Here is a 13449-nt window from a genome sequence, read left to right as displayed (position 1 = left end):
AATCTAAATAATTAGAATGATTTAGAATAAATCAGGAAAACTACTTAAACAACTCTCAATAAAAAAACAAAATAAAAAACACTGAAAAATAATACAGATTTTACTCACTGCTTTAAAAAACTTTTCTGACAGTTGGCATTTGGATCCAAAACTTTTGGGCTGCAAAGTCATGTTTTCCTTAGTCTGAGAATCAAAACTTGGATTTTCGATAAGGCAGTTAATAAAAACCCATATATGGTTTTTTACCTGTTGAAAACATATCAAAAAAGGTTAACATCAGAACTGATATTATTTAATAATTCAACAGAATATATAAAACATCACTTACTTGAAATGGTTTCACTGACACACCAGCTTTGTTCTTTTTCTTAACTACTTCAATCAGTTTACCAACAACTTGGTCTACTACATAATCCACATGCCGTCCACCCTGAAGACGGAAAAAAAATAGAATCCAGAATCTTCTATAGTTAAGGTAGCAAAATAGTTACATATTCATTTTTTTCTAGAATGAGTGTTTAATCTTCACCACAACTTTGTGAATTCAGTATGACTGTATTATTAACCCTATTTTCCAAAGAGTTAAGATGAGCCTCAGAATGCCAGAGTTGGGATTTAAAAAATAAAGTCTTTTTGGCCACAGAGCCAATTAGCAACTCCATAAGACTCCATACAAAGTGAAAGCAATCGAATAAAAAGAAACATGGAGGGCTTCCCTGGTGGCGCAGTGGTTGAGAGTCCGCCTGCCGATGCAGGGGACACGGGTTCGTGACCCAGTCCGGGAAGATCCCACGTGCCGCGGAGCGGCTGGGCCCGTAAGCCACGGCTACTGAGCCTGCGCGTTCAGAGCCTGTGCTCTGCAACGGGAGAGGCCACAACAGTGAGAGGCCCACATACCACAAAAAAAAAAAAACAAAACATGGAAGTGAGAATAAACACTGGCCTGGTGGTGGCAGTAACACTCACAAGACTGACACTTAGGGGCCATGGCAGCCATTGACAGTTGTCCATTCAATATCCATTCTCTCCTTTTACCTTACTGACAAACCCCAATTTGTTTGTTTTTAACTGGCAACATACCCAATTAAAAATATTCACCAATCTAGACTCCCTCGCAGCTAGAGGTAGCCACTTGACCCAGTTCTAGCCAGAGATGCTAGCAGAGGTCTACTGGATGGGGCTTCCAGAAAAACTATTGCATTCTTTCTTTTTTTTTTTTTTTTGCGGTACGCAGGCCTCTCACTGTTGTGGCCACTCCCGCTGCGGAGCACAGGCTCCGGACGCACAGGCTCAGTGGCCAAGGCTCATGGGGCCCAGCCACTCTGTGGCATGTGGGATCCTCCCAGACCAGGGCACGAACCCGTGTCCCCTGCATTGGCAGGCAGACTCTCAACCACTGCACCACCAGGGAAGCCCCAAAACTATTGCATTCTTGATCAATGGGGAGAGGCTCTAGTTGGCATATGCATTTGCCCAAACTCATTCCCTCTCCCTAGAATTTGGAAGGGTGCAGCATGAGAACGAAAGCCAAATGCTAAGGGTGGCAGAAGAGTAAGCCAGGAAGAGCATAGGTCCCTGATGACACTCTGGAGTCACCGAACCAGACTAACACTGCCTACCATCAGTCCCCAGTCATACGAGGAAGAATAAAACCTTTACATGTTTACAAACCACTGTATACTAGGTTTCTGTTACACATAACAAAATGCAATCATATCTGATACAGATTTCTGTTGACTGGAGAAAGTGATGCTAGATTATAAAAAAAATAGAAAATAAAAAAAATAAGTTCAAACTTGAACAAGAGTGACAAAGTGACAGATCACTGCGTTAGCTTATTCTAAAATACACACTTGTCGTGCCTAATATTTTACTATGGTCAATGGATAAATGCTTATAGATGAGAAGAGTTTCATTTGATTTGGAAATTTAAAAGCCTACAGAAAGGGGTTCAAACTCCTCAGAATGGCAGCTAACACATTTCACAACCTGACACCAAAACAGACTCATCCCCTATTATTTGTTCTTTTACACTCAAAACTCAGAGAACACAGAATAAGGAATTTATCATTCTAAATGTCATAAAATATAAATGTATTCAATTATCAACACTAATCATATAAACTTATATAAACTTATATGTTTAATCATATAAACTTATATGTTTAAACTATAAGACAGCTATTTCATAGAAAATAAGCTTTTCTTTTCATAAGTCAATTTTGATTTCACAAAAGCAGATTTGGGTATTTTTTGTTTTTGTTGTTTATTTTATCGTTTTGAATGAAGCACTGTTCTACCACTGACTTGGAAACAGAATTAGTGTACTTACTTTTGTTGTTGCAATGCTATTTACAAAGCTGATTTGCTGGAATCCTTTTTCACTCAGTGTGAGACAAACATCCCATCTTTCATTTGCAAGTTCATGAATAACTTTTAGGGCCACTCCAGTTTCATCCAACTTGTCTTTCACATAAAGATCTACATAACTGCGAAATCCATTTACCTAATAATTTGGAAAACAAAAACAAGAAACAATTTCTCTCCTACTGGCAGCTGAACTAGGTGAATGCCAACAGGTACTCATACTCTCATTTCCCCTCATTCACAACACCTCTCAATCTGCAGATCCCAACCTTATTCTACTCCTTGATTTCTGCCCTTTAAAAAGGAATTCATTTCCGTATGTACTTGACAAAGAGAGGTTATGAAGGGACAGCTGGACAGGTAAATTATTATAAAATTTTTCAAAAGTTTAAATTTTTAAAATGACCAAGTAGACCTCCAGTTTGAGTTGACATGTAGAGGACAAAGAAGAAGTTTTCTTCTCCCTTACAAGAAAACAGCTGGTCAGGTGACAAATTTTTTATGTATCTTCAAAAGCTTGGGATCACAGGACAGCTGGCCATCCTAAGTCTGAAGACAGACAGGTGTCTGTAGGGAGACACAGAACCTAAGCCTTTTGCTTAACTGGGACAGAAGCTACTTGGTTATATAAGCCCATAGGAGCCTTAAGCCAGAGTTTCTGATTAACTGCTACAGGACACATGTGGACCTGCGTGAGTGTGTGAAGAACTTGAGGGCTGTGGTCAAAGGGTTCCTACTCTTTTCCAGGAACCGTAGAGTAGGTTTTCACAGGGCAGATCAGAGAGAATCTAGAACAAGTTCCCCCCATGGGGCCAGCTGGGGGAGAAGAGCAGCCACTGGGAATCCCACCCAGACCCATCTCCCTTATCAAAAAGAAAAACAAACAACAACAACAGCAAAAAACCCCTTAATCCACAGGGGGCAAGGCTATAGAGCCAATTAGCAACTCCAGGGCTGGAAAGCAGTGGTGAAGTATCACTGCAGCTGGGATGAAGTAATTCTGCCCCGGGCCACCCCACCTCACCCCCATCTCATTTAAGTTTACATTTTTAAAAGGCTTATTCCGCAGGGCAGGGAGCCTAAAGGATACTGAATGAGAACACTGGCGGTTACCTGCTGCAACTAGGGCAAGAGAACAGAGGACAAAAGGACAATCCCCACCTCCAACGGAGGGGCAGACACTCTTGTGAATGCCAGACCCCTGAGACACGGGTTCACTGTGTGCTCTGAAGCCGGAGACTTAGTCAGACGTGGGGGTCTCCACAACCTACAACCAGGCTAGCAGGCCTCCGATAACAACAGTGGTTCTCAGCTGGGAGAGCAACACGAGACAGACCCTCCTTGAGGGGCAGCTCCAAGGGAAGGCCCAAAGCGAAAAGAAGGGACAAAAAACAATCTAAAGTATCTGGTGCCCATAGCAACAACAGACTGCAAATATGGCCCAATCTCTGTCCAGATTAACATAAACCCTCACACTAAAGCCTAGGTACTCCGTATCTATTACCCTATACAACATTGCTGATTTTCAGCAGAATCTTACAAGGCATGCCAAAAGGCAAGAAAAAAACACAGTCTGAAAAGACAAAGCAATCATCAGAACCAGACTTAGATGTGTCACGGATGTTTTAACTATCAGATAAGACATTTAAAATAACTATGGCTAATCTGTTAATCTCTAGTGGAAAAGGCAGACAATATGTAACTTCAGCAGAGACAGAAGCTTTAAGAATGAATCAGTTGGAAATCCTAGAAATCAAACACAGCAGAAGACAAGAAGAATGCCTTTGGCAGGCTCAGCAAAAGACTTGAAACAGTAGAGGAAAGAGATCAATGAACTTGAAAATAGAGCAATAGAAATTAAACTAAAACACAAAGAGAAGAGAGTGAATAAAGCAGAGCAAAACGTCCAAGAGCTTGGGACCCTACAATATATGCATAATTGGAACACCAAAAGGAAAAGAAAGAAAAGCATGTAAGAAATATTTGAAGAAGTAACAGCCAAAAATTTTCCAAAATTAGTGACAGACTCCAAACAATAGATCCAAGAAGCTCAGAAAACACCAGAGAGACTACGTACCAAGAAAACCAAAAAACACCACCAAAAAAACCAACCAACCAACACAAAAAACCATATATATACCTAAGCATAGCATACTCAAAAACCAAAGACAAACAGAAAATCTTCAAGGCAGCCGGAGGAAAAACAAACACTTTACCGAGGAAGAAAGATATGAACTACAGTAGAAACCATGCAAGCAAGAAGACAACGGAGTGACATTTTTAAAGTATCGAAAAAATTAAACTATCAACCCATAATTCTACATTCAGTGAAACTTTGTATCCTTTGGAGTGAGGGAAAAGAAAGACTCTCTCAGACAAACATAAACTGAGGGAATCTATTGCCAGCATACCTATTCTACAGAAAATAAATATTAAAGGAAAATCTCCAGGCAGAAGGAATATGATTAAGATCAAAAACTTAGATCTACACGAAGAAATTAACAGCATTGGAAATGGAATAAATGAAGGTAAAATATAATCTTTATTGTATTTTTAATTACTCTAAAAGATAACTGACTGCTTAAAGCATTAACAACATCACTAGTTGTGGAAACATTTCTGCCATCATTTCTTCAAATATTTCTTCCACCTCATTCTCTTTCTTCTTCTGTTGTTTATAGCACATGTAAAAGTGAAATGTATGATGTACTGTTATAAAGTCCCTCCACTACACATGGGATACACACACCCCTATGTTCACAGCAGCACTATTCACAACAGCAAGACATGGAAACAAGTCCATCGACAGGTGAATGGATAAAGAAGATGTGGTACATGTATACAATAGAATACTACTCAGCCATAATGAAATAATGCCATTTGCAGCAAAGTGGATGGCCCTAGAGATTATCATAAAAGTGAAGTCAGACAGAGAAAGACAAATATCATATGATATCACTTATATGTGGAATCTAAAAAGATGATACAAACGAACATATTTACAAAACAGAAACAGACTCACAGACTTAGAGAACAAACTTGTGGTTACCAGCGGGGGAAAGGTGGAGGGAGGGATAGTCAGGGAGTTTGGGATTGACATGTACACACTTCTATATTTAAAATAAAATGCCTTTCCATGAAAAAGTAAAGTCCTTTCACTACACATGAAGTGATAAATTATTTGAAGGTGGACTCAAACCATTCACAACTGTGTATTATAAACCCTAGGGCAACCACTAAAAACATTTTAAAAACAGGTATAATAACAAGTAAATAGAGGAGATAAAATGGAATCGTAAAAAAAAAAAAAGCTCAATTAAAACCAGAGAAGGCAGGATACAGGGAAATAAGAAACAAACAAATACAATGAATAAATAGCAAGATGGTAAATTTTAATCCAAATGTATCAATAATCACTTTAAATGTGAATCATCTAAACACACTGGTCAAAAGAGATTAACAGATTAGATTTGAAAAGCAAGATCTAACTATAAGCTGTCTACGAATTAACAAAGCATTAACTATTTTAGAAGACACTTACAGGCAATTTCTTTCCATTAAACATAACCTTGACTCCTTTGCACGAACCAGCCAAATCGTAAGCTCTTCTGGTCATGAGAGCCACAATGTCCTTGTCAAGTTTCTCCATCTTAAACTTGGACAGATCTGGTTGGAATGTTATGCATGTGTAATCTTCACCATCAAAATGTTTAATTTTGGCTTCAGAAGTCTTCATCATATTATTCATCCATGTCTGTAAAAGAAAAAATATTCAAATGTTTCTATAATGCTTCTATATTTGATAATACATAAAGACTCAGCTAATGAGATAACACTCATTTACCATAACTATATCCGTTTTCCAGCTTCACAGCAAACCAAATTCTTGAAACTGATATTATAAATGAGAAAATTTTAAATACTACTATTATAACCTCATGCTGAAAATAAGCAAAATAAACTGCACAACTTTATACATTGTTAGTTAAAACATCTTTCAAATTCTTCAACATGACCATACAGAATTTTACAAAAATAAAAAGATATGATGCTTTTCCTGACAAAATTATTTTAGCCTATGTAAAATTTCAAACTATTTTCAAAGGTCTACAAAAGTGAAATATAAAATTTTGAAATGTAAATTTGACAAATCAACAAGGAATTTTTCAAACATGCTAAGCAGATGTATTTCAATCTGCCTGTGAGGGTCAGGATATTTTCCCTATTGCTTAAATAGGTTAAAGGAAAAGTCTGTTAAGTAAAGCGTTTGTTTTAAAGGAATAGGAGAAAGATAGGTTTATGTAAAATATCCCAGGCATTCTGAAGTCTTTTTACTCTGATTACTTGCTTAATGCTTTAAAAACAAGTTATATGGGTATCACTGCAATTTACCTAAGGTCTATTATCTTGGCAAAGCAACAAACATGATTATTTAAAAAAAAAAATTAGGCACATTTCTATCATACCTGCTTAAAACTATGTTTGTATTCTTTGCAAGCAGTTTCTACTGTAAACTTTGTACTGAAAATATTACAAAGTTTTGCACCATAACCATTGCGACCACCTGTAAAAACAATTAAATGTGAAAGGTTTAATGACAATGACTTTAAAGAAACTTTGTTAACTCACCTACCATACAGCAGGTCTGTTGCAAAACAGTTTCCACTTATTGAAATAATCAATTGATGATAATGCAAAGTATATTTAGATTTTTCATTTAAAGAAAAATAAAATTAAGGTTTAGCACATATAGTAAAATTAAAATATGCATTTTGTAGATTATCTTCATCACAACTTCAAAAACATTAAGCTTTTTATCTCCTATAATTCAGTAAGTCTATGTATGAAATCTGAGCTTTCTATCAAAGTTACTTCTCTATTACAGAATTTTAATCTATATAACTTCCTAGAGCCTTGGTTTTGAAAAAAAATTATCAATCTACTTAGGAAATGTAAATAAGTAGAAAAACATCTGGTTTTGGTCAAAGCACTTTCAACTCTATTCATAGGGTCTAGGCTTTCAATCTTGACTCTCTTAAAAAAATCAGTTTAAAAGCAATTTAATTGATACCAAAAGACATGGTGCTTATGTAAAAACAAATTCACATAAACAGGAATCATACACATCTTATTTTCATCAGGACTCTAATTCAAAACCCAAACCGTTAGCCAGGTTAGAGCTCCAGGAGTTCTAGCAGAAGTCAGTGTACTACGAGAGTTAAGTCTCTATCAGACTATAACCAAGGAAACAATTAAACATGATAGTTTTTTATATATTAACTCTGAAAAGGATTTTCTCATAATAAAACTATACAGATTTCCTTTTCTGTAACATTTTATATAGAAATAGTAAGAGGGCAATATTTTTCAATAAAAATTCTGATCAGCCTAAATCAGACTTTACCTGTTACTTTTTTCTCATCATCATCATAGTTACTGGATGTTAAAAGCTGTCCAAAAATTAATGCAGGAACATAAACTTTCTCTACTTTGTGTTCTACTACCGGAATGCCTTTCCCATTATTCCAGATGCTTATGATGTTAGATTCACTGTAAATAAACAAGCAGAGTTTAGAGCTTAAAATAGTTATAAGCTATATCAATTAATTTACATCAAAAGTAATGTAACCCAGAATAAACCTGAGTTTGCCAGCCATTACCAATTGGGAGACACTCACTTGTCTTCCAAGAAAATGCTTGCTGAGGACACACATTTCTATCCCTGAGTCATAACTCAAATTAAGATCTGCAGGTAATACTGCAAAATTTCTCAGGAAAAGAAACTCTTCTCAGTAGTAAAAGCAGTGAAGCTTTTATAACAAGCCAGCTATCAATTTCATTTTCTTTTCATACATATTAGCCATGATCTTCCTGCTTCACCCTACCAGTCAGCCACCTGTGAACCCAGGCTCTGCAGGGCCAGTGACCACGGCCATTTTTATTTCCTACCTGACTGCTGAGCAGGGCAGACAGAAAGGGAAAAACAGCCTGAAATGTACTCCATTCTCCGCCTAAATGTTAGAGGGTTGTTTGTATTGTGGCAGTCATTGTTATAAACTAACCTTAATGGTTTTAAAATATGTTAAGTATTACCTATTTTAGGTCTTTTAGGTTTTTCAGTCACAAAACCATCCATTTTAGTCCTAAATGGTATGGAGTAGAGGTTCCTACAGTTAACAGCAACTTGACGTAGGCCACAGTCCTGATGGAAAATTTTGCCTACCCTATCGCTTCAGGGTAGTATATATTACGATGCCTTTACCCACTTAGCCAAACGTGCAAAGAAACACACTTCACTGAGAATTACCTTAAAAAGCTACCATTTGCCAATCTGATTCACAATTATTCTTAGACACACTCTTTCACTCACACATACATAGCTTAATCTCTCTAGAGTTACTAGAAGTAGTTATTACAACTAAAAAAAAAAAGTTATAAAAGCCAAAATGAAAATCAAAGATCCAGGAGGAAGTTAATTAAATTTTTAGAAGAAAAAGAAAATAAAAAATAACACATCATCTTCTTTCCCTCGCTCTACAATATAGGTTCAACTCTCCGAATCGCAGAGACTTAAATTTTGATATCATTTTTATTCATATCTCCTGATCATTCTCTAAAGTCGTTTAATCATCAAGACATTAATTTGTCCTATTAGATTCGTTTCAGCAGTATCCGACCTTCCTTCATTCCAAATGCCAGTATAGGAGTCTAAATTAGCATCACCTTAAATACTGTTACTGCAACACTGCTAAAACACAGAGCTAGCCACTCCCCTTAACTATATTCTGATACCACAGCTTTCCTCACACTACTGTTTGCTCCAGGACACATCAGTAGTTTAAGTGTCTTCTATTGCATGTTCCAGGCCCATTATCCATATCATCACTTAGAGTCAAACTGAACTACCACTATTCTGCAACATGCATCCTATTTTCCTGCAGGTCAGTTTTATTACTTGTCCATGTTCATTCCCAATTCTTCCATTTCTTTGTTTATTGGTCTTTCCCTTGCCTACACTACCTTTTCCCTCTTTGTCTAGCCAAATTTTACCTTAACTTCAAGGATCAATTTACGACTTCAGTTCTCCCACAAGCCTTTTACCCAGCCTAAAACAACGTTTCCCAACCCTCCTTACATTGAAACTTGCAAAAAAATCGAAAGTATTTACAAGAGACCTCAGGACATAATTAGGTTAGCTCACTTGTGGGTAAACACTCTCTACAGAATACACAGCTGAATATTTAAGTATGTAATGGTTTCAAATTAGCTACTGTACTTTACCTTGTGTGTCCTTTTAAATGCAGATGTCAAAATAGTGGGCCTTAGAAAAAGGGCTGTGTATTGCATTACTTTTTTAGACTTCCAAATAGTTCCTAGCTTGGGCTTAAAACCTGTAATTTATTAAGCACTTTTTTTTTTTTTTAACAAGACACTTCATGGAGTTTAAAACTATAGAGAAAAATTCTGAAGGAAATGAAGAAAGAAAACGAATGGAAAATTACAAGATATTAAACATCTCAGAATGACACAAAAAGTCAATAAACTCATGAGAAAACCCTTAAAATTTCTTCATCCTACTTAGTACATGTGGTACTATAATTAAAATAAGGCACTTTGTAAATGCGTTATCTTCATCACAGTTTCAAAAAATGAGGCTTGATATCAAGTACATTCTATAAGCCTGTGTGAGTATGAAACTGAAATCTTCTATCAAAGTCACCTATTACAAAATTTCAATCTATTTCACTTCCTAGATCCGGTACTTATTTCTATAATCTCTAAACAATGATTCAGAATTCTATAACTATATTCTTTGCTCCATCAATAATCTTCACATTAGTATTAAGAATGATGTCCTTGAATAAGCTATAAATAAAGTTTCAAAATAATTAAAGCTAACAAACCTGGAAAACAATCTAAACATCCAATATTCATTAGCTGGAAAGAGGTTAAACAATGATGACATACTGACATAATAAAATACTTAGAAACATTAAAAAGAATTAAGTAGATCTACATAAGTTAATAAAGAAGGCTGCCCACAGTATGTCAAATAAAAATTGAAAGATACAAAATAGTATACAGAAGGCGATTTTTAAAAAATGTATACATATATGTACATATATTTCAGTATGAGTGTGTATACTGAAAGCTACAGCTTTAAGTTTCAACCCTGAATAAATAAAAATACATAAGCTGGAGAAACAGAACCCTGGTTAATGTGCTTTCCACAGTTATTTGATTTTAATCAAACAGATGCCAACAAATAAGTTGTTTCAATAACAACTAACCATTATGTTATACTATTTAATGGGTTTTAAGCTCCCCTGTAAGCAGTTGCTTCAAATTCTCTTTCTAGAATTGCTGTCCAAATTCTGCATGGCACTCCTTGCTAATCTATTCCTACTTTTATTTTGTTTGTTTTTTTGTTGTTTTTTTACAACCATGGCTGTTTACTTAAATTTTATTCCCACGTCACAGAGTATTATCAAAAGAGGAATAAGAGCTAAACTGTGCTGTGTATCCTCTACACTTAACCCATTAACTATCAAAATTTAACCTCTCTTTTACACAGAGTTCATGTACACACATGCACAAAGAAAAATAAAATCTGCTATACAAAAATGTTAAAAAGAATGAAACCCAAAGAATATAAAAAATGGACAGCAGAGAAAAATGGGTCAATAAAATAAACAGCCTAATGGCACTTTTCCCCATCTGAATTCTGCTTTAAAATGACTTCTTAATTTAGAAATCTAACTTAAGCAAAAATTGCATCTCTGAAATAAAATTTATTTTAATAAAAGTAGCATGAATTCTGTAATATATGTAGTAAAGGAAAAACATAAGGAATGATTTTATGGGAGAATATTCACAAAAGTCAAAATGTTATTGTCAAAATTAACAAATATAAATAAATAATAAAATATAAGGATCAACATGTCCCAAAATGGTTGTCTGTTGGCAATTTTAAATATGTGTGTGTATAAAATATATATTTTAATTAAAAGCAGGAGAAAGATTCAAGAGTCTCATCAATAATTTATAAACAAAAGTAAAATAGGAAAGGAGAGGTGAAAAATATACTACCTTCACCCTTTTTTCCTTGGAATAGTCAACTATGAATTTTTGTTTTATATACATATTTTGTATGAAATAAAAGAACTTTCCAGCAGAAGCAGTTAAAATGACTTAGAGATAAATAAGAAAAAAGAAACTGTTATCTGATTCCCATTAAGAACCAAATAAATTTAGTTATAATTCTATGACACTCTTATACTCACACAAAAATGTCTGCTAAATGAAAAGGGAGTTAGAAAGAGAGCAATAAAGGCACTAGTTTGTCCCAAATCTGTAATAAACTTAAAGTAAAGCCTGCCACCAAGAGTCATTATTTGGTCTACAGAGCTGTTTTATAGCTCACTTCTTGATCACTTTGTTATGATGGGGTTCTATCTAATCTTTTTTTTTTAAAGTCCACATTATTGGATCAATGTGGTCAAAGCAATTAAGATAAAGGAACCAAACATCGTAACCATGTTCACCATGAATGTATTTAAGAAAAGGTCTTCTTCCTTAGTTTTCAGAGTCTTTCAGTTCTGATTTTTAAAAAAGCTTAAAGATATCAAAAATTCAACATCTGTTACTCCTTACTAGCTCTCCTAAAACATAATAAATGATACCATTTTTAACTAATTTCCTAAATATGGAAGAAAAGAAATCCTGACAGACAAAATTTCCTTTTAAATGTCTGCCTAAGTTGCAACTTGTAAGTGTCTTGTGCATCTTACCATACAGATTCTCAAGAATTTATTTGTTATAGAAATGATGCAAATGAAAAACAAAAAAAGGAAGAAAAAGAAAAATCAAGAACTTCAACAGTATAGTTATGTAGTAATATTTTCATATAAGATACAGTCAACTTCATGGTATAACCAAATATAAATTATATTTTTATTATTTATCTTAACCATGTCCTTAAAATTAGATTACTGACAGTAAGGCTATAACTGAATTATTGAATTTTCATGTTAAAGAAAATTTTCATGTTAAAATCATGCTAAATTACTAACTATAAAGGATAAATGTAACATAATATCTCACAAAAGCATCCTGGTGAAACCAGGATAAAGCTTTAAGTTAGAAATACTTTATTATTTTCACTCCCCCTCAGTCCTCCAAAAAAAATATCACTGTAGTTATCAGCTAAGCACCTGGTATATATATTCTATAATACCAGCAGTTCCCAATTCACAAATGTTATAAATGGAAAAGTCCAAATGTTGGTTATGAAAAAGTAAATTTAACCCATAATGTAACTGGAATAGTACTAACAATAGCCCGTAGCCTTGAGTACCAAAGCAAAAATAAGAAAAGATTGATTATTCTAGCAGCTGAAACAGTATCCACAGCATCAAAGAGGGAGAAAAATTGTCTCCAAGTGCTCCCATAAGGAAGTACTGAATACTTTGGAGAAAAAGATCATGAATGACAGAGGAAACTATAAGAGGGTAGCATTCTGGCCAAAAGAGACAAAAATAACAAGGTCTCAAGCAACAAGAAACTCAAGAGTACTAACTGTATGCGTTATTCCTTTGAGGAATGTTCGAAGTTGAACATCTGAATAAAACAACTTAGCATAAGAAATTAAACTTGAAATATACTTACGGATCAATAGAAACTTTAATACAGGTCATGTTCTTATCCCTCTGTTTATTGTCAGCTGCATTAACTACAAAATTAAGTATTTTGATAAGTAACAAAATAGTTATAATAAATAAACATATAAGGACATACATAAATAAACATACAGCTACATGTGCATCACTACTTAATATCAACATTTACATATGGTAATAGTTAATGAAAATAATATTGCTAATTTCTAATACAAAATCTTATTTTCCAAATAATATTCTTAAATTTTATATCACACCAAATTACGGTTATGTCTTCTACCACAAAACAAAGGGGGAGGATGATTCTATGATATTGAAAAACAAATTAAGTAAAAACAAACATCTGCAGTTTACAAACCCCTATCCAGGTCTAAAAGTAAAGTATTGGGTTTAATTATATTTT

The 13449-nt window shown here is 34.6% G+C and overlaps 1 protein-coding gene across 3 annotated transcripts in view; it reads right to left on the bottom strand.

The window, feature by feature from the left end:
• The window catches only part of TOP2B (DNA topoisomerase II beta), a 66954-nt gene that overhangs the window by 30228 nt on the left and 23277 nt on the right, over positions 1–13449 (bottom strand). For all 3 annotated transcript variants that reach the window (XM_079921496.1, XM_079921498.1, XM_079921497.1), the window contains exons 4-10: positions 13036–13099; positions 7772–7917; positions 6834–6931; positions 5909–6121; positions 2333–2506; positions 329–430; positions 109–246 (exon numbers count right to left, since the gene is read on the bottom strand). In XM_079921496.1, the coding sequence (XP_079777622.1) occupies positions 109–246; positions 329–430; positions 2333–2506; positions 5909–6121; positions 6834–6931; positions 7772–7917; positions 13036–13099 (935 nt within the window). The remainder of the gene's footprint in view (positions 1–108; positions 247–328; positions 431–2332; positions 2507–5908; positions 6122–6833; positions 6932–7771; positions 7918–13035; positions 13100–13449) is intronic.

Source organism: Stenella coeruleoalba (assembly GCF_951394435.1).
Source record: "Stenella coeruleoalba genome assembly, chromosome: 5".
NCBI lineage: Eukaryota > Metazoa > Chordata > Mammalia > Artiodactyla > Delphinidae > Stenella > Stenella coeruleoalba.
This window is presented reverse-complemented; position numbering and strand designations above follow the sequence as displayed.